Source organism: Stenella coeruleoalba (assembly GCF_951394435.1).
Source record: "Stenella coeruleoalba genome assembly, chromosome: 2".
Lineage (NCBI taxonomy): Eukaryota > Metazoa > Chordata > Mammalia > Artiodactyla > Delphinidae > Stenella > Stenella coeruleoalba.
In genome coordinates, this window is record NC_137147.1 from 91,439,067 (window position 1) to 91,462,069 (window position 23,003).

Genomic DNA, 23,003 nt, shown 5'->3' on the forward strand with positions numbered 1-23,003 from the left:
CAATACTCCCAATGCTTTCATGGTCATTTGTGGACATGCATGTTGTGCAGAGTGATGAAAAATTGAGTCAACAGGGTGGACATTCCCAGCTGAGGTTAAAGGAGGTGACACTCTCTCTTCTTGTTTTAGTTCTCATACTGAAAATAAGTGTCCTCTTCAAGGTATATTTAGAGCCATGTTTTTCATATTTTTGTGCTTTTTGTTGATGATTTCACTGTTTAAAATGGCACCCAAGCACAATGCTGAAGGACTGTCCAGTGTTCCTAAGTGCAAGAAGGTTCTAATGAGACCTGTGGAGAAACTATGTTAGATAAAGTTTGCTCAGGCATGAGTTAGTGTTTTTGGCTGAATTCAGTGTTAATATATCAATAATGTCTTAAATAAGGTGTCTTTAAACAGAAACATAAAATGAGGTTATGTATTGATCAGCTGATGAATTAGCTCACAGGATTGGAGAATAACAATTAATGAGTGTATTAATTTCTTAGGACTGCCATTACAAATTATCACAAATTTGGTGGTTTACAACAACAGAAATTTATTCTCTTATGGTTCTGGAGCCAGAAGTCCCAAATCAAGGTATTGTCAGAGCCATACTTTCTCCAAAGGCTTTAGGTGAAAATTCCTCCTTGCCTTTCTCCTAGCTTCTGGTAGCTACTGGCATTCCTTGGTGTGTGGCAGCATAATTCCAATGTCTTCCTGTCTTTACATTGCCTTCTTCCTTACATGTCTCTGTGTCCAAATGTTCCCCTCCTTTCTCTTATAAAGACCCAAGTTATTGAGTTTAGGGCCTATCCTAAATCTAGGATGTTTTCATGTTGAGATCTTTAACAATTTACATCAGCAAACACCCTGCTTAAAAAAAAAAATCACATTTTGCAGTCTATGTGTACATGAATTTTAGGAGGATACTATTCAACTTGCTACAATAGGTTTAACAGCAAATTACATACAGTTGAAGAAAGAACAAAACCCTTGGAGAATGGGCAAAAGAACTCAAAGGGCAAAAATGAAGAGGGGAAGGAGAAAACATTAAAATTAGGATGGGAGATATAAATGAGATAGTCTAACATGTTTATTTGAAGTCTCAGAAGGAAAAGAAAAAGAAAACAGGGCAGAAGAAACACTTGAGGAGACAAGGGCTGATATTCTGCTAAAATTGGTGAAAGATGTGAATCTACATGTTCAAGACACCCAACAAATGCCAAGCAGAATAAATTTTTATAAGTCCACATCTAGAAACATAGTAAAGCTGTACAAAACCAAAGACAAACAGAACTTGTAAAAGCAGCCAAAGAAAAAAATGACTAATAATCTTTGGAGGCAAAACAATTAGATTGACAGCTAACTCCTCAACAGAAAAAAAAATGGGTGAATGTACTCAAAAGCTACAAACTTCCAGTTACAAGCTGACTAAGTTCTGGGGATGTAAGTACAGCATGGTGTAGTTAATACTGTATTGTATTTGAAAGTTACTAAGAAAGTAGATCTTAAAAGTGCTTAGCAGAAGAAAAAAATTATAACTGTGAGGTGACGGATGTTAACTAACCTCATTGTGGTAATCACTTTGATGTTGCAATAAACACGTCAAATAATTATGTTGTACACTCTAAATGAATGCAATGTTATGTGTCAATTTATCTCAATAAAACTGGGGGGGAAAGACACAATAAAAACCATAGAACAGCTCTTAGCTAGCCTCATACACCAGAGGGCAGACAGCAGAAGCAAGAACTACAATCCTGCAGCCTGTGGAACAAAAACCACATTCACAGAAAGACAGACAAGATGAAAAAGCAGAGGGCTATATACCAGATGAAGGAACAAGATAAAACCCCAGAAAAACAACTAAACAAAGTGGAGATAAGCAACCTTCCAGAAAAAGAATTCAGAATAATGATAGCGAAGATGATCCAGGACCTCGGAAAAAGAATGGAGGCAAAGGATCAAGAAGATGCAAGAAATGTTTAACAAAGACCTAGAAGAATTAAAGAACAAACAAACAGAGATGAACAATACAATAACTGAAATGAAAAAAAAGGTAGAAGGAACCAATAGCAGAATAACTGAGGAAGAAGAACGGATAAGTGACCTCGAAGACAGAATGGTGAAATTCACTACTGTGGAACAGAATAAAGCAAAAAAAATGAAAAGAGGGCTTCCCTCATGGTGCAGTGGTTGAGAGTCTGCCTGCTGATGCAGAGGACACGGGTTTGAGCCCCAGTCTGGGAAGATCCCACATGCCGCAGAGCGGCTGGGCCTGTGATGGCCGCTGAGCCTGCGCATCCAGAGCCTGTGGTCCGCGATGGGAGAGGCCACAACAGTGAGAGGCCTGCGTACCGCAAAAAAAAAAAAAAAAAAGAATGAAAAGAAATGAAGACAGCCAAGAGACCTCTGGGACAACATTAAACGCAACAACATTCGCATTATACGGGTCCCAGAAGACGAGAGAAGGGACCCAAGAAAGGAAATAACCACCCAAGGTCAGGAAGCGCAGAGAGTCCCATACAGGATAAACCCAAGGAGAAACACGCCAAGACACATAGTAATCAAATTGGCAAAAATTAAAGACACAGAAAAATATTGAAAGCAGCAAGGGAAAAACGACCACTACAAGGGAACTCCCATAAGGTTAACAGCTGATTTCTCAGCAGAAACTCTACAAGCCAGAAAGGAGTGGTATGATATACTTAAAGTTATGAAAGGGAAGAACCTACAACCAAGATTACTCTACCCAGCAAGGATCTCATTTAGATTCAATGGAGAAATCAAAAGCTTTACAGACAAGCAAAAGCTAAGAGAATTCAGCACCACCAAACCAGCTCTACAACAAATGCTAAAGGAACTTCTCTAAGTTCACAAGAGAAGAAAAGGACCTACCAAAACAATTAAGAAAATGGTAATAGGAACATACATATTGATAATTACCTTACATGTGAAAGGATTAAATGCTCCAACAAAAAGACACAGGCTCGCTGAATGGATACAAAAACAAGACCCATATATATGCTGTCTACAAGAGACCCACTTCAGACCCAGGGACACATACAGACTGAAAGGGAGGGGTTGGAAAAAGATATTCCATGCAAATGGAAATCAAAAGAAAGCTGGAGTAGCAATACTCATATCAGATAAAATAGACTTTAAAATAAAGAATGTTACAAGAGACAAGGAAGGACACTACATAATGATCAAGGGATGAATCCAAGAAAAAGATATAACAATTATAAATATACATGTACCCAACATAGGAGCACCTCAATACATAAGGCAACTGCTAACAGCTATAAAAGGAAATCGACAGTAACACAATAATAGTGGGGGACTTTAACACCTCACTTACACCAATGGACAGATCATACAAACAGAAAATTAATAAGGAAACACAAGCTTTAAATGACACAATAGACCAGATAGATTTAATTGATATTTATAGGACATTCCAACCAAAAACAGCAGATTATACTTTCTTCTCAAGTGCACATGGAACATTCTCCAGGATAGATCACATCTTGGGTCACAAATCAAGCCTCAGTAAATTTAAGAAAATTGAAATCATATCAAGCATCATTTTGACCACAATGTTATGAGATTAGAAATCAATTACAGGGAAAAAAAACGTAAAAAACACAAACACATGGATGCTAAACAATACGTTACTAAATAACCAAGAGATCACTGAAGAAATCAAAGACGAAATCAAACAACACCTACAGACAAATGACAATGAAAACACAATGATCCAAAACCTATGGGATGCAGCAAAAGCAGTTCTAAGAGGGAAGTTTTTAGCTATACAAGCCTACCTCAAGAAACAAGAAAAATATCAAATAAACAATCTAAACTTACACCTAAAGGAACAAGAAAAAGAAGAACAATCAAAACCCAAAGTTAGCAGAAGGAAAGAAATCAGTAAGATCAGAGCAGAAATAAATGAAATAGTAACAAATAAAGCAATAGCAAAGATCAATAAAACTAAAAGCTGGCTCTTTGAGAAGATAAACAAAATTGATAAACCATTAGTCAGACTCATCAAGGAAAAGAGGGAGAGGACTCAAATCAATTAAATTAGAAATGAAAAAGGAGAAGTTACAACAGACACCGCAGAAATACAAAGCATCCTGAGACTACTACAACCAACTCTATGCCAATAAAATGGACAACCTGGAAGAAATGGACAAATTCTTAGAAAGGTATAACCTTCCAAGACTGAACCAGGAAGAAACAGAAAATATGAACAGACAAATCACAAGCAATGAAATTGAAACTGTAATTAAAACTCTTCCAACAAACAGAAGTCCAGGACCAGATGGCTTCACAGGTGAATTCTAGCACACATTTAGAGAACAGCTAACACCCATCCTTCTCAACTCTTCCAAAAAATTGCAGAGGAAGGAACACTACCAAACTCATTCTATGAGTCCACCATCACCCTGATACCAAAACCAGAGAAAGATACTACAAAAAAAGAAAATTACAGACCAATATCACTGATGAATATAGATGCAAAAATCCTCAACAAAATACTAGCAAACAAAATCCAACAACACATTAAAAGGATCATACACCATGATCAAGTGGGATTTATCCCAGGGACGCAAGGATTCTTCAATATATGCAAGTCAATCAATGTGATACACCATATTAACAAATTGAAGAAGAAAAACCATATGAACATCTCAATAGATGGAGAAAAAGCTTTGAGAAAATTCAAAACCCATTTATGATAAAAACTCTCCAGAAGTGGGCATAGAGGAAATCTACCTCAATATAATAAAGGCTATATACAACAAACCCACAGCAAACATAATTCTCAATGGTGAAAAACTGAAAGCATTTCCTCTAAGATCAGGAACAAGACAAGGACGTCCACTCTTACCACTGTTATTCAACATAGTTTTGGAAGTCCTAGCCATGGCAATCAGAGAAGAAAAAGAAATAAAAGCAATACAAATTGGAAAAAAAGTAAAACTGTCACTGTTTGCAGATATGATACTATACATAGAGAATCCGAAAGACTCTACTAGAAAACTACCAGAGTTAATCAATGAATTTGGTAAAATAGCAGGACACAAAATTAATGCTCAGAAATCTCTTGCATTCCTATACACTAATGATGAAAAATCGGAAAGAGAAATTAAGGAAGCACTCCCATTTACCACTGCAACAAAAAGAATAAAATACCTACGAATAAACCTACCTAAGGAGACAAAAGACCTGTATGCAGAAAACTATCAGACACCGATGAAAGAAATTAAAGATGATACAGGTGAAGATATTCTAAGACTGGAAGAATCAATATTGTGAAAATGACTATACTACCCAAAGCAATCTACAGATTCAATGCAATCCCTATCAAATTACCAATGGCATTATTTACAGAACTGGCCCAAAAAATCTTAAAATTTGTATGGAGACACAAAAGATCCCGAATAGCTAAAGTGATCTTGAGGGAAAAAACGGAGCTGGAGGAATCTGACTCCCTGACTTCAGACTATAATACAAAGCTACAGTAATCAAGACAATATGGTACTGGCACAAAAACAGAAATATAGATTAATGGAACAGGATAGAAAGCCCAGAGAGAAACCCACGCACCTATGGTCAACTAATCTATGACAAACGAGGCAAAGATATACAATGGAGAAAAGACAGTCTCTTCAATAAGTGGTGCTGGGAAAACTGGACAGCTACATGTAAAAGAATGAAATTAGAACATTCCTTAACACCATACCCAAATATAAACTCAAAATGGATTAGAGACCTAAATGTAAGACTGGACATTATAAAACCCTTACATGAAAACATAGGAAGAACACTGTTTGACATAAATCAGAGCAAGATGTTTTTTGATCCACCTCCTAGAATAATGGAAATAAAAATAAAAATAAACAAATGGGACCTAACGAAACTTAAAAGCTTTTGCACAACAAAGGAAACTACAAACAAGACGAAAAGACGACCCTCAGAATGGGAGAAAATATTTGCAAATGAATCAACGGACAAAGGATTAATCTCCAAAATATACAAACAGCTCATGCAGCCCAGTATTAAAAAAACAAACAACCCAATCCAAAAATGGGCAGAAGACATAAATAGACACTTCTCCAAAGAAGACATACAGATGGCCAAGCAGCACATGAAAAGCTGCTCGACATCACTAATTATTAGAGAAATGCAAATCAAAACTACAATGAGGTTTCAACCCACACCAGTTAGAATGGGCTTCATCAGAAAATGTACAAACATCAAATGCTGGAGAGGGTGTGGAGATAAGGGAACCCTCCTGCACTGTGGGTGGGAATGTAAATTGATACAGCCACTATGCAGAACAGTATGGAGGTTCCTTAAAAAACTAAAAATAGAATTACCATATGACCCAGCATTCCCACTTCTGGGCATATACCCACAGAAAAACACGGTCCAGAAGGATACATGCACCCCAATGTTCATTGCAGTGTTGTTTACAATAGCCAAGACATGGAAGCAATCTAAATGTTCATTGACAGACAAATGGATAAAGAAGATGTGGTAAATATACACAGTGGAATATTACTCAGGCAGAAAAAGGAACAAAATTGGGTCATTTGTAGAGACGTGGATGTATCTAGAGACTGTCATACAGAGTGAAATAAGTCAGAAGGAGAAAAACAAGTATAATATATTAACATATATGTTAGGTTAACCTATATAACATATAGGTTATAACATATATGTTAGAACATATAGGTTATAACATATATGTTATAACCTAGAAAAATGGTACAGATGAACCGGTTTGCAGGGCAGAAATTGAGACACAGATGTAGAGAACAAATGTATGGACACCAAGGGGGGAAAGTGGCAGGTGGGGCGGTGGTGGTGGTGTGATGAACTAGGAGATTGGGATTGACATATATACACTAATATGTATAAAATGGATAACTAATAAGAACCTGCTGTATAAAAAAAATAAATAAAATATTCAAAATTGGAAAAATAATTGGCAAAAAACCCAAAAAGCATAAAACAAAAAAACCCATAAAACAAGTAACAGCAAACTTAGATTTCTATTCCCAGTGTAAATATCCTCCAAAATGAAGGTGAAATAAAGACTTTTTCAGATAAACAAAAACCAGGAGAATTCTTCACCAACTGATCTATACTAAAGAAAATGCCAAAGGGTGCTTCTAAGGTTAAAGGAAAAATTATCTCAGATGGAAGGTTAGAGACGCAAGAAGGAATAAAGAGCAAGACTATTTGTAAATATGTGGGTAAATCAAAATAAATACTGACTATATAAAATGACAACAATAATGTCCTAAGGGGCCATATATGTACACACATATATGTATATAGGAGAAGGAGGGATTGACTATTAAAATATTGGGTTGGCCAAAAAGTTTGTTTGGGTTTTTCATAACATCTTACAGAAAAACCCAAACAAATTTTTGGCCAACCCAATATATGACAATAACAAATAAGTAATGGGGACGGTGAATATAAAGTCCATTGCAATGTCTGAAAGTATAATTTGATAAACTAAGAATCTATGTTGTAATCTCTAGAGTACTCACTAAAAGAAGGGTAAAAATGCATACAACTTTTAAGTTAATAAAAGGAAAAAAACATACTAATGAGAAATAATAAGCTCAAAAGTAGGCAAGACAGAAAAAGGAATATAGATCAAGTGGGACAAAAAGAAATGTATACAGTAAAATGGTAGACTTCAACTCAAATATATCAATAATTACATTAAATATAAATGGACTAAATGTTCCAATTAAATAAAACTGTCAGATTGATTTTAAAAAAACTCAAAAAACCAAACCTGTTATATGCTGTTTAGAAGACACATCTAAACCATAAAAAGGTGAAAGTTTGACATTAAAAAAATAGAAGAAACATATACTCGGCAAATACTAATATAAGAAGGTATGTGTATACACTTTAAGATAAAAAGTATTACTATGGACAAAGAAGGATACATCATAATTATAAAAGATTTAATTTACCAGGAAAATAAACATTCTAAGTTTGTGTATATCTAAAAGCATGGCCTTAAAATAAAAAAGCAAAAAAAGAAACAAAAAAATAAATAGTTTACAACAGAGTAAGCAGAATTAATGGATTAGACCAACAAGAATTTTAAATGAGCATTATAAATATCCTAATATTTCATGTCAAATATCCTAAATCTGGAAGAAGCAGTTAAAAACTAGAGATAATGGATATAAAAACATTCAGTGAGTGGGCTGCGTAATAGTATGGATATACCCACAGAACAAATTAGTAAGCTGGAATATTAGGTCAAAAAGGCAGTTAGGGACTCCCCTGGTGGAGCAGTAGTTAAGAATTTGCCTGCCAATGCAGGGGACACAGGTTCGAGCCCTGGTCCGGGAAGATCCCACATGCTGCAGAGCAACTAAGCCCGTGTGCCTCAATTACTGAGCGTGCACTCGAGAGCCCGTAAGCCACAACTAAGGAGCCCACGTGCCACAACGACTGAAGCCTGCGAGCGTAGAGACTATACTCTGCAACAAGAGAAGCCACCGCAATGAGAAGCCTGCGCACTGCAACAAAAATTAAGAGTAGTCCCCACCCGCTGCAACTAGAGAAAGCCCACATGCAGCAATGAAGACCCAACGCAGCCAAAAATAAATAAATAAATAAATTAAAAGATCCTTTTTGAATACACGCAGCAAGAAATGAATAAGGACTGTTTCTTGTTTTCTCAATAAGCAATGATCAATGTGGTCAAATATATTCACAACATTCTGAAACGAACACTCCAAAGGATTCCAACATGATGGCTGGGGTGAAAGAAACAGGCCAGAAGGAAGTGGTGGAAAATTTGGATGTATTTTATTTTGTCGATGAGAAGACATAAAACACATGGATATTGACATAAGTTCTAGGAGCTGATAAATGTTCTATCATATTAAGATGTTAATATTAGAGGAAGTTGGGTGAGGAATATCTATATATCTATATATCTATAAACTCCCTGTACTATCCTTGCAACAATTCTATAAATGTGAAATTATTTCAAAACAGAACTGTTGAAGAAAAAAAATACCAAGATAATCAGATGACGGAAATAAGCCCTACAATAACTATAATGATTCTGAATTTGTGAAATAAATACCAAAAGAGACCCTCTCATTGAATTTTAAAATATTAAAATCCAGCAATATGGTGTCCACAAAATGCATGTGCCCAAAAAAAAAAAAAAAAAAAAAAAAGAATATGAAAAGGTTGAAGAGAAAAGAAAGAGAGAAAGTAGAAAGCATACCAGGCAAATATAAGCAACAACAGCAAAAGCTAAAGGAGCAATTTTAATATGAGACAAAACAGATCATAAGGAAAAAAAATCATAAGGGACAAAGAGAAACATGTTTACTGGCAAAAGCAACAAGATATAACAATCTTGAACATATATGCTGCTAACAATTATGCCATAAAATACATAAAGCAACAAATGACAGAATTACAGGAAGAATAAATAAATCAACAGTTATAGTTGAAGATTTTAATAAATTCCTCTATGAAATTGATACATCAGCAAAAGAAAAAAAAACCTGAACAAAAAACGAGAAGATTTGAACAAGTAACATCTTGACCAAATAGTTTGGAGAATGTTACAGAATATATATTTTAAAGCATAAATGGAACAATTACAAAAATTGTCTATGCCAAGCTACAAAGCAAATTTCAGTATGTTCCTGAAAATTGATACCATACAGACTATATTCTCTAAACACCATGTATTAAAATGAAAAATCAATAACAAATCAAAAATCATGTATTAAAATGAAAATATTTCATATGTTTGGAAACTAAAAACAAACCCCACACTGCTGAAAATTCTTGGCTTAAAAAGGAAATTAATGTCAACTAAAACTTTACATGTTAAATCGAGAGTTTTGAGCAAATTATAACAAAGTTGGAAAGTGATTCATCTCAAGCTAGAAAAAAGTAACAAAATATATATTCAAAGAAATGAAAATAAAGGAAATAATACAGATTGGGGCAGAAATCAATGACAGATCAACAAAATAATAAAGATGAACCAAAAGCTGGGACTCTGGAAAGACTAATAAGATAGACAAACAAAATACAGAACAAAAAGTGGGGAATAAGTATAAATATATGCTTATAATATATATAATATATATTTAATATGCTTATATATAAGGATAAATATCCTAAAAAATTTGAAGACCTAGACAAAATATATTTCTTTCTTTTTTTTTTATTTTTAAAATTTATTATTTATTTTGGCTGCTCCAGGTCTTAGTTGCAGCATACAGACTTCTTAGTTGCAGCATGCATGCGGGATCTAGATCCCTGACCAGGGATTGAAACTGGGCCCCCTGCATTGGGAGCATGGAGTCCTACCCACTGGACCACCAGGGAAGTCCCATATTTCTGAAAACAAATATAATGTCAAAATAGCAAAAGATGAAGCAGAACAGTTGTACAGATGTATAATCATATATGAAAGGATGAAGATTGAAGGAATTGAAATAATAATTTAAAATCTTACTGTTTCTAAAAAGTCTGTCCAAACAGCATTACAACTGAGCTTTTCCAAAGAACAGAGTATGCTCACATCAGACACATTGTTCTAAAAAAATAGAAATATAGTGAAAGGTGCCTATTCATTTTATGATATAAAATAACCTTGATTAAGGATAATCCAAAAATAGAAAATTATAGGCCAATTTCACCTAAAAACATGATGGAAAACTGCTACATAAAATGTTGGCTGGTAAGTCCAACACTGTATGGAAAAAGAATATATAATCAGTTTGAGTTTATGCTAGAATGTAGGAATGAGTTAACATTAGAAAATCTATGAGTATAATTCACTACATGAAGGGACAAAAAGAGAAAAATCACATGTTCATCTTATTAGGTCCAGAGACACTTAATAAATCTCAAAACCTACTTGTGATTTAAAAACAAAAACAAAAACAAAAACACACACACACGCAACCTCTCAGGAGAAGAGAAATAGAAGGAAACTTCATTTATTGAACGCTAACTCCCCTACCCCTAAACTGATCATAAACCTCATACCTAATGGAGAAACTCAAGGCACTTTTTCTTTGAGACAGGAATGCTGGCTGTTATCACTACTGTTCCATGTGTTATTGGAGACCCCGAGCAATGAAGATAAGACAAAGAAATAAGAGGTATAGGGATGGAAGGAAATGGATAAAAGTATAATTATTTTCTTGATAATATGATTATCTACATAGAAAATACAGATAATCAACAGATCAACTATTAATAGAATAAGGTTCAGCAAGTCTGATAGATTAAAATAAATCAGTATGCAAATATCAATATCACTCTTTTGTCCCAAAAATAACCAAATAATAATGTTTCAGGAAATAAGCGAAAATAAACTAGAAAGATATAGAAATTAATATAACAAAGAATGCTCAAGAGTTTTATAGAGAAAAACTAAAAACTCTCTAAGATGACATAAAAAGAAACAAGTTATCCTCTAAATTCAATACAATTCCAATTAAAACTACAGGACTTTAAGGGAACTTGACAAACTGATTCCAAAATTCATATAGAAAAATGAAGGTGCATGAATACTAAAATGATTTTCAAAATTGGGTGGGGAGAGTCTCCTGTTATTAAGACAATACTCAGCTCATTAATAAAAACACAAGGTGAATAAAATACTGCTAAAGGAACAATTAGAACAGTTAAGCAGATTAGAGAGCCCAGAATATATCCCTTGCATATGTAGAATCTTGGTAGTTGAAAAAGGTGACATCACTAATCAGTAAGGAGTACTAATTTAGTAGATAGTACTTTGAAAATTAGCTCATTACACAGAAAAAATAAAGCTTGATTCCTACGTCAAATCATACACAAAAACTCCAAATAAAGGACTGAATATAAAGGGGTTAAATATAAAAGAATGTTTTCGTGGTATAAGAAAGGACTTCTTAAACAAGATCCAGAAAAGTATGGGCAATAGGGAGAAAAAAAAGGATAGACTTAACATCAAAATGAAAGATTTCTGTTCAATGAAGGAAGCCAGAGACAATACTTCAGAGAATACTTGCAAATCTAAAAGAAGACAGATAAGGAGTTACTATGTAGAATATACAATGACTCCCACAAATCAGTTAAAAAATTAGGAAGCCAGTAACAGAAGGTGAAGAGTAGTCCATAAAAAAACAAAAAACAAAGTGAAACAAAGAAACAGAAAAACAAGAGTAGTCCATAGAAAGGGAAACCTGAATGGCTAATAAGTGTATGAAGAGATGTTCAAGATTAGTAATTACAAAATTGTAAGTTAAAATTAACAGTAAATATCACTTTAGAAAGTCAGATATTATTAAGGGCTGTCAAGGATAGGAGAAAACCAAAACCCTCATGCACTACTGGTTGGAGCATAAATGGTGGAGTCATTTTGATGAGTAATCTGGTAGTATTTAGTAAAATTAAGTATTATGCCCCAGGACCCAACCAGTATTTCCAGTTACATACCCCAGAGTAATTTTTGCACAAGTCCATAAGGAGATAGGTACAAAATATTTATCACAGAAGTATTTACTGTAGTAAGGATATGGAAAGAACACAGATATCTATCACTAGAGAAATGAAAAGGTAAATTGTGCCATATGTACAAGATGGGAGAGATAAAACAGGAGTAGTGAACTAGATTTAAAAGTAACAAATAAGGGACTTCCCTGGTGGTACAGTGGTTAGGAATCTGCCTGCCAATGCAGGGGACAAGGGTTCGAGCCCTGGTATGAGAAGATCCCACATGCCACAGAGCAACTAAGCCCGTGCACCACAACTACTGAGCCTGTGCTCTAGAGCCCGTGAGCCACAACTACTGAAGCCCATGAGCCACAACTACTGAAGCCCACGAGCCACAACTACTGAAGCCCATGTGCCTAGAGCCCATGCTCTGCAACAAGAGAAGCCACCGCAATGAGAAGCCCGTGCACCGCAATTAAGAGTAGCCCCAACTTGCCACAACTAGAGAAAGCCTGCATGCAGCAACAAAGACCCCAACGCAGCCAAAAATAAATCTATTAAAAAAAGTTTAAAAAATAACAAATAAAAACAAATAACAAATTTATACCATTTATGGAAACTAAAAATAGACATATGCATATTATTTTAAGATATACACATACCTAAATAAACACATGGAAAGTAAACTGAAAAAACATATGCCAAGATTATGATTTTCTCAATTCTGAATACTTGAGGTTAAAAAGAATCACTCAACTAAGGAAATTGGATATCAGAGAAGTTAAGTGACAAGGTCTCAATTCATGGCCAGCTGAAGAATGCAGGTCTCCACCCCCCAGATCTTTCTACTTTACCACACTCCTGTCCCCTGGGAAGCTGCAAAATGCATCTTTAAGATGGAAACCTGCCTGAGAGTTCACATATTTTGTCCTCAGAAGCACAATCTCCCTTGTTAATTGTTTCCTGATTTTTGATGGCAGAAAATGACTACTATAATCCTGAGATATAATGACCTGTAAATTTAATTATTCTAATTGCTTCACGGGTATTCAAGTATGTAAGCAAATGTATACTTTCAGATAAAACACAATAATTTTAGGATAAGACATACTGTTCCACTGTCAATTTGAGGTTACTCAAAATACCAAAGCTTAATTGTTATAGCATTATTTATGTCTGAACTAGTTCCTTGAAGATAAATCCAACATTTCAAGAATTCATGATTTTGGTGACATTAACATTCAGCTATCTTGATATCCCCAGATATAATGAAAGTCGATAAGCTGAAAGGGCTTTGTTTACATATATAACGAATCCATTCTTACAGATATAAAAATGTTAGGTAAAGCCATGGATTTCATACAATTTCATAGTTAATAGGCATCACAGAAAAATTTTAAATTAAATGCTTATAAAAATATACAGTGTCAGAAAGGGGGAAAAACAGGTTTTAAAATATTCTATAGGAAGAGACACTTTAGAAGGCTGTTTGTTATTAACGTCTGGAGTTATGGTTTGCTGTATTTCAAATTTTCCCAAGTTATGCTGCTTACCATTCAGAAGATATAAAAAAGATGGACTATTGTTTTTTTAATCTTCAATTTATAAGGAGAAACTAAGGACAGCGACTATTTAAAGAAGTTTCTCACAGTCCAATTGAAGAGCTGGAACACCCTTATCACTCCACTGAAGATGCTCATTAGCATCCCCAAAGACTTGTATTTTGCTAAATCCGAGGCCCCTTCTCTGCCCTCATCCTATTTAACCTCTCAGCAGCATTCACAGTTGACCACTCTGTTCTGAAATTTCTAGTTTCTGTTATACTACTCTGTTTCCAAGCTCCTAGTTCACTTTTGTTTCTTTTGCTGGCTGGTTCTGCCTCTTGACAAAACTGTGCTTCCAATCTTCCCATTTCATTTAATGATACCATTATCTACCAGTTGCTCAGTAAGAAACCTGGGAGCCATTCTTGTTGTCTCTTTCCTTTACAACCCTCAATTCCAATTCATAAGCAAATCCCATTGCCTATGCCGATTCTGTGCTCTTTCCAAATCCTAGTCGCTTTTAAAAGCCTCTATTCTATGTCCCAGACTTCTGCAATGGGCTCCTCCTGGTCTCCTGGTCGCATTATTGCCCCAAATAATCATTTCTCCACACAATAGCCAGAGTCATCTTTTAAAACGATATATCAGAATTTAAATTTCCAATGGCTTCCCATTGTATTTAGAATAAAATCTCAACTCATTATCAAATTATAAGACTACCCATAATCTGGTCCCTGACTGGCTCTCTCATCTTGTTTAATATCACACTCTACCTTGCTTGAATTTAATATACCCGTCCCATCTCAGGTGGACTTAACCTCTCTGCCTGGACTTCTCTTCCTGTAGATCTGCATGGCCAACTCCATTCCTCATTCCTGTGTGAAACCAACTTTCGTATCCTCAGAGATGCCTGCCCCATCTTTACAGATTGAATTTTTCTCTATCTGAAATTATCTATTTATCTGCTTTTCCCTATAGAACTAAGCTCTTTGAGCACAGGGATGACTTGTTCCTTACAATATCCTTCAAACTTAGGATATAGCACACAGTCCCTAGCACATAGTAGGCACACAATATATATCTGTTAAATAAACAGATGAGGAGGTTATAAAAAGGGCATGTTCCTTTAGTATTCTAAGCACTTTTAGATTTCTTTCCTGTCTCTTGGTGGTGAAGACAACGATTATGAGAAAGGTGAAAGATCAAGTTTTAAATATCAACTCTACCCTACTCAATAAAGTACATCAGTTTGTGGTCTATATTCTTTCACAATACAACTCACTTTTAAAAGGTCCAAGATAGGTAACCCTTCTTCGGTTGAAGGCCATTAACCTACGGAAGATCAATCATAACGACAAAACTTAAAATAGGTTTCTAGAAAGAAAACTATAAATTTCCATTCATTACTCTAAAATTGAGTTGGGACTGTAAAACTATTAAGTACAACAAATAAAAACACAACTCAAAATATTAGATGTATATTACTTATGTAGTTCCTTGCCGGGATAATACTATCAACACATGACCTTCCACTGCTGTTTGAAATGCTGCTGAAGTAGGCAGTAAACTGCCTCACTCTTTTTCTCCAACTCCCACAACTTGGAAGGCCAAAGGATTTGCAATATGCAGTGGCATTGGTTTTATACATTTACGTTGGAACCTTGACCATAGGGGCTATTAATCTGTAAGTTTTTTTGACTTTCAAAAGCTGACTGATTGCATTATTATATTTCGAGGTAAGAGTTGGCCCATTCTACTAGGCTGAAGGTTACACCTGAGAACAATATTATTTTTATATACAAAAGAATTCACAAGTGGTTTCTTAGACGTTGCAGCCCTTGAAGTATTCTTTTTAGAGCACCATAATAGGGATTTGGGAGAGTACATTTCTTCCTCCTCTTGACTTAATTACCTGCTTAGAAATGTTTAATTTTATACTGAAGGCTTAATTCCTGAGACATTTGCTTGCAACATGAATTGTTCCGTAACAGACCATTAAACAGGGTTCAGGAGAGACCAACTCCTCCGTGAATGCTGCAAAGCAGAACAAGGTAATCTTAAAAGTGGAAAATATTTAAACCCTGATTTCCAAACCAAATGAGTAAGACTTTCAGTACTGTTTTCTGAGAAACATACTTAAAATATTCAAAAGCTATTTTATTAAAGTATACATTCAATTATTTGATCAAATATATAAAGTGTACTATTTAAAGCCATTGTGCTGGTCTTGTGCTAATGGAGATTAATATTTACACAGTAAATGTTTAAGAGGTAGATTATGTAATTTCTTTTACTGATAAAGAATGTGTACTTCCAGTCAAAAGCCGTTGAGTACCTAAGTCTTAAAGCATCTTGTGACTCACCCTGCACATATCACTTGATTCTCAAGTATTAATTTGTGGGACTTCCAATTTCAGGTAGACATCCCCTGCCACGCTTCCTACCACCTACTTAGGGAGCTCAAGGAATTTAAGTCATTTTTAACACTAGCTTAAGAAAAAGAAAATTGAGAAAACTCATAATGTAAACTATGTAACGAATTGCAAAATCAAACAACTTTGCATTTTTCATAACATCATTCCATTTCTTTGTTGACGTACAGTTGAAAATTTATTTTAATTATCCTCAGTGTTATTTAAAATAGATGCATAAAAACTTAGTATTTTACTAAATAGTAGGAGATAGGCAAACATTTTAACAAAAATTAGATATTCAACACAGCATTAATATGTTACTAATACAGTAAGCATGCAAACTTTTGACAACTTTATGGGATGATTAAAACTTCTAGATTACTTTAACTCCATAAACTCATAGGATAAATAATGTCCAAAAACCCAACTTTTATCCACTGATTTAAAAATGCCCTATTTCAGACTTAAAAAACAAACAAAAAAAACCAACCTAATACCTCTGGATTATATCTGGACACTGTCTTCCACACAAAACCTAAGTCAAACATAGAAGTTACTGGTACACTGGCAATTCTTTCAATGACATATACCTGAGTAAGAAACAAATGATATTAATGGAAACTGGAAAAAAAATTACTGTGATGGACTGGGGAGTAAATTTTGTACTCCCACAAGTATGTATACACACACACACACGCACACACGTGCCTACAAAAAATAGTACTTGCCAGCCATTAGTGTGGTTATTCTAACCGAGTTTACAATGTAAAATCCTGGCCAAAGAGAAACAAAGTTGGCCCCAAACAGTAAGATAAGTATTTAAGAAACAATTTTTTTCTTGCCTATCACAGGGTTTTAAGGTAGAGTTGGCATCTACCTTTGATGTCATAAGATTTGATGTCATAAGACTGGTTTTTAATTATTCCAGCAGGTTTAAAAATAACACATGACACTAAAGAAGTAAAAATTTAGAGAACCACACATTGGCTTCTTCTGGGACATTACCTAAGTTAAACAAATATTTTCAAGATTCAAAAGCAAACTGAGTGATACTAAATTTTAACTTTTTGAGGAATATTTAGAATTACTGACACAGTTGTTTTGTGGTGCCTACTATCAACAAACATAAATTCTCCAAACAGCATTACTATTTTAACTTGCCTTGAAATTCCTAAAGTTAAACCTTTTCAAATCTCATCTAGTGATTCAAAGTGAAGTACACACAATTTTTCAACCACTGCTTAACCCATGCCATTAAGGGCACACACTAGCTAGAAGATACGTAGTCAAATTTAATAATCTTGAGTTAAACAGAGCCTGATATACTTACATTTAGAAATTTAAGACTCTCTGGTATGCCTACATTAAGAAAGTTCTTATAAATTTTTCCTATTTATAATTGTATCAAAACAAATACAGGATACTGCCTGGGGAGGAGGAGGGGGAGGGGGGAAGAAAACCTAATACAAAGACAACAAAAAAAAGTAAAACTCCAAAAAAAAAAAGGAAGGGAAACTCCTTGGGCTTCAAGCTCTGGGACCTGACAGCCAGGCTCTTGTTCTAAGTCCCTGGATAGTATTAACACTTTGAAACAAAATAGTTAAAAGTCAATTCCTTAAAATGTTCTATGTCGATTATATCTCAAAACAAAAACAAAACAAAAAAACCCAAAAGCCAATTCCTTCTTTATTTTTTGTCACATATGTCAGTTCAAAATGATGTTTATCTCCTTCGAAATGTTATAAATCCTATATAAAAGATGAATAAATCCCATATAAAGAATGAAACTGCTAGCTTTACTAGAGATTTGCATGCTCAAGTTTTGCTTTAATGACCTAAATCAAATGAAAACTTCTCAGGTTTATTTAAAGCAGTACTAAAATACTATTATTTTTAAAAAGCAGGCTTGGTAAATAAATGTTTAGAGTATCTCTGAGTCCCTTAAATAACGTAAGAGGGAAACACTAGGCAAATACCTTTTTATCCTTGAGTAAACTGGCATTCTATACCAGCATAATCTGCTTCATATGCTAACTGGACACCTTCACTCCCAAGCACAACCCAAAAGAAAAGTGTACTTACCTGAGTTTACTGAAGAATTATAAAGACTACTGATTAAAAAAGAAAATCCCTTTAAAAATTTTTACTATCATGGATATATTAAATATAAAGAGCAGCTGTTTCTCAGTCAGAGACAAACTGGTATCTAATTATAAGGTAATAAAAAAATACTACACTGCCCACAGTGTAGCCCATTTAAAACAGGCTGGACTAAAACTATACCCTCATGTGAAATCAGATCCTTAGTAGTCTTGAAGGCTACATTACCAATCTTTAGTTAGAAGGGACTCCTGTAACGAAAGCAATTCTTAGTACACACATACACATCTCATCTCAACTTAAAGAACAAAAAAAGTTATGTTACACAAGATGTGGAGAAAAATATTTACTCAACAGCTTAAAAATTAGTGTAAGAGCTAGAATGAGTAATGGAAATCCAGTTCTTGCAACAGATAGTATCTATTTGTGGCAGCCAAAGATTACTGTGAAGTGAGTTTATCCAGGTTTAGGGTAAAAAGAAATATGGTGTAAACTACTTGTTACTACAGTTTTCACAAAAGAGGGCAAGATTTAACAAGCAATTTAAATGCCAAGAATTTGCCAATCATTTTTTAACTTTTCTTAAATTTAGTTATATTTTGATAAGCAATCTCTAAGAGTTCACCTCTAAAAGGTTTGATGCAAAAAACACAGAAAATGTTCAAAGGGGGAAAAAAAAAACCTAAATATTTTTATGTTCACCAGGCTGTTAGGATTTATCAAAAATCTGTGTTCAAGAACAAATGTGGCAAATGACTTTAAAAATAGAACAAACCCATATCTAGGGACTATTAAACAAAGCCTATGCGATACATACAATTACAACAAATTGAAGATTATGGTATAAGTTTGGATGTTGTTAGACACTAAGCCTAGCTTCTCAAAAAATAACAAGTGCATGCTTTCCCTAGAAACTGGAAGGTGCACTACTGCACGCAGCAAAGATACCACAGGAGAACTGGGCATGTTGAGTTGGAGAGTAAGAGTTAAATCACATCATTCAAATCCCTTGAATTCTAATTCCATCAATTCAAATATAAGCAAAACCTTTTTCCAGTTATATCACATGCATACATAGTTGAATATAGGCACAGAAACTTGTCATTTTTATTTGGGTAACAAGAGTCTCTAAATTATGTTGAAAAATAAATCCTAATTATTACTACTCCTGTAAAAAAAATTTAGCACATTTTTCACAAATGATTTATGCAGAAGAGAAAAAAATACACATAATTTTATAATATCTTAAACTTTTTTATTCCCTACCAGAGACATTAATTTTGTCTTTCATTTTCTTTCAGTTTTCTACATTTTCAAGTTGCACCTGTATTTAATACTGCTTTAATCTGCTAAAGACATTAACTGATTGCTCTCCTATATCTAAGGATTATATAGTTTTAGTATAAATATATATCACATATTTTCGTAAAATTTTGACAAAACCAAATAAGCCTGCCTTGTTTTTAAGTCCATGCTCCTTCCACTGTTTATAAAATCTGATTTAATGATCAAAAATTCTTGGTTGTCATTCTTCAGTTACAACAGTCTTCCTTCTGAACTACCACTCACTTCTTTTTACAAAATAACAAGCAATAGAAAAACCAAACAAATTATCTTAATCTTAGTTCTTCCTTTCGACTCTATAAAATAATGTGAACTTTGTTTTCTTAAATGAAACGAATACATCCAAAACTCAATACATTCAAATGAGCTGCGTCTCCTTTAAGGTAGTCACCTTGGAAGGCCACAGTTCATTCTCCTAACTATGCTACCACTGCTCAAAATACCTTTAAAACTCTTTTGCGATCGCCTTCAAAGACAGTTGCATACTTCCTACTATTACCTCATAGATTGATTTAATTTTTGGAAACAGTCAAAAGACATTTGGTGCCCAAAAATGGTAACTATAAAACAATCAAGTTGGGTAATACTTTTTTTTTTTTTAACAATATGCAATCTTAAAGTTAATAGTGTGTGTGACTTAAATTAGCTCTGAATGCAATTGTAAAAGAGCAAAACCCAAAAGGTTTTGAGCAACGGTAGATTGCTGGAATTAGGAAACAATTTTCCAGCATGATCACGATGCAGGGTAACATTCATTTAGCTGTCTATATTCTGGCGTATTTGTTTAAAGTGAACATTCTGAGAGTTAGAATCGTTTAAAAAGGAGTATCATTCTTAAAAAAAAAAAAAAGGATTTTATTCCTTTAAAGTATCACTTTCAAAGTTAAGTACTATGCAAATGTTTTGTTAGAAACTAATTCTCCTTAAAAACTTGAAAGCAAATAACTGATTATTTGCTCCCAGGCTTTTTAACATTAACTGAAGAAAAATAATTTGACATTTCTAAGGTACTAAAAAACAAAACAAAACCCCACATGTAATAAAAACGCATCAAGAACCAAACTACAATTTCTGAGCTGCACTGTTTATTTTGCTGCTTGAAACCTAAGTGACAGTATGCCACTATAATTATGGGGTTTCATCTAAACCTTTACTACACTGCAGGTACAGAAATATACGGACACATTTTTGGAGAACTGACATTTTGCAAAATGCAGCAAACATTTTAATTTATACATGAGAAAAGGAAGTGTTCAAAAGGGTATGCATTTCAAGTTATTGCAGGTTATTTGTGAGAGAATTTCTGCAGGTAAAACATGTTTAAATTTAACCAACAGTAGCGTGTCAGTGTATTTAAAATCATGACAAAAATCTTCTCTCTGGTCATGTTGCCCATGACAAATTACTATGATGTTGTATGTTTTAGGGCAAGATGTCAATACAGCATAAATCCCACGGCATTTTGGTTTTCTTCTGGAGATTAAAGCTGTTTTTCTTGGGATAAATGCAGCAGCAAAACACAAACCAGTTGATCAAAAAAAGCACTTCTGCCATAACTCCAATAATTTTCGGGACACATCAACCGACAGTAGTTTTGCCATTCCCAGTTCTCTTAAGGGTTACATCTCTGCACTTAAGTATGTCTGTAAAAGCTTGTTCTCTGTTAAGCCAGTTTACTGACTACAGCCTGGTTGAGAGAATTTAGTTGGTTGGTCCATTTATCTAGTGCAGTATATCGGGCACCACCCCTCTTCTGATGATCCAATTCAAGGAGTTGGTTGACTTGATCAATTCGGCCATGAATAGTGCTGGAAATAAATAAATAAAAGAAGACATGTCTACAAACCATTTTCAGTAAACATATCTTCTGGACTTCATACAATAGTCACAATATCAATAAATGCAAAAGAAAAAATGCCTACAGTGAATGGTTGAGTTCAGCATTAATTTAACATTCACTACCTTATTCAAACTTCAGACAGAAACCAGATTTCAGCTACCTTTCACCAATTTCATTGAAAGAACCAACAGGCATATATACTTACCCAATTAATCAAGAGCAAATGTAATATGTGAAGCTTTAAATAACATACTGCATTTAAGAAAGATACAATTTCCAAACTATTATATATCATACCTTAAACTTTAAAAACAAAATAATACTATCCATTAAATAATTCTCTAGCTGTATATGGGTCATATACTGAAAGAGAAACCTTTTGAAAAGTCTTTTAGAACTTTTTCAAAGATCATGTGCTTAACAGGATCATTCATTTATAAAAAGCCATCACACACATATATCTCTTTTAATAGAAAACCACAGCCAAAGAGTTTTATGAAAAGTCAAGAATGCAACTGTTACCACTGCCATCATTATTCAAACTTATGTCCTAAACATTTTGTGGTACAAAACAGTCAAGTACTTACTTATCCAATATGCACTGCACCAGCAAGCTCTCCACATCAGCTACATCTATGTTTAACTCCTAAGACAAGAGACTCATTATAATTCTACCAATTAACTTTTTGAAAGACTTTATGATTTTATATAATTATTCTTAAATATTTTAAATTCATTTCTACCACTTAAAAAAGAAAATTTAAAGCAAATTTCATTATCTGTTCAAAATACTTCCGAGAACACAGGTCTGATAAAATCCAACTTGTTAACTTTAAAATTATACCCCTGCTATAATTTTATTGTGGTTGGGCTTAGCCATACATTCATTATATATTTTAGCCACTTTCTCTCCTACAATTTTCTCTGAGGCTGAAGGAATCTTTAAAATGAAATATAATGATTCCTTATTTCTCTTTTCTTTTAACTCAATTTATGCCAGGAAAACAGAAAAATTCACACTAAAAGGAAAAACCTTAAGTTATGCTGTATTTTAAAAAGGTAGTATTACAAAATGTTAACAAGAATCACTCTTTTAAATAGAAGATAGGTATACTGCATTTATAACTACAAATTATAAATATTAAAATCAATGAATAAAAGTACCTTAGAAATAAAAGGAATATGTATTCTTGTGTAAGGCTTAATTAATTTTATAAGCACTTGTGTTCTGATGTTTCGCAAAAGCTCTGAAAGAAAAAAGTT

At 34.0% G+C, this 23,003-nt stretch overlaps 1 protein-coding gene across 5 annotated transcripts in view; it reads right to left on the reverse strand.

Annotated features, from left to right (window-relative positions):
* Positions 1 to 11,328: 11,328 nt before the first annotated feature.
* Positions 11,329 to 23,003, reverse strand: part of COPS2 (COP9 signalosome subunit 2) — a 36,819-nt gene continuing 25,144 nt past the window's right edge. For 4 of the 5 annotated variants that reach the window (XM_079914517.1, XM_079914516.1, XM_079914514.1 and 1 more), the window contains 3 exons: positions 22,905 to 22,987; positions 22,328 to 22,386; positions 11,329 to 21,708 (listed from right to left, as the gene is read on the reverse strand). In XM_079914517.1, coding sequence (XP_079770643.1) covers positions 21,564 to 21,708; positions 22,328 to 22,386; positions 22,905 to 22,987 — 287 coding nt within the window. In that variant the 3' untranslated portion in view covers positions 11,329 to 21,563. The remainder of the gene's footprint in view (positions 21,709 to 22,327; positions 22,387 to 22,904; positions 22,988 to 23,003) is intronic. The other variant, XR_013827280.1, reaches the window with a different exon arrangement.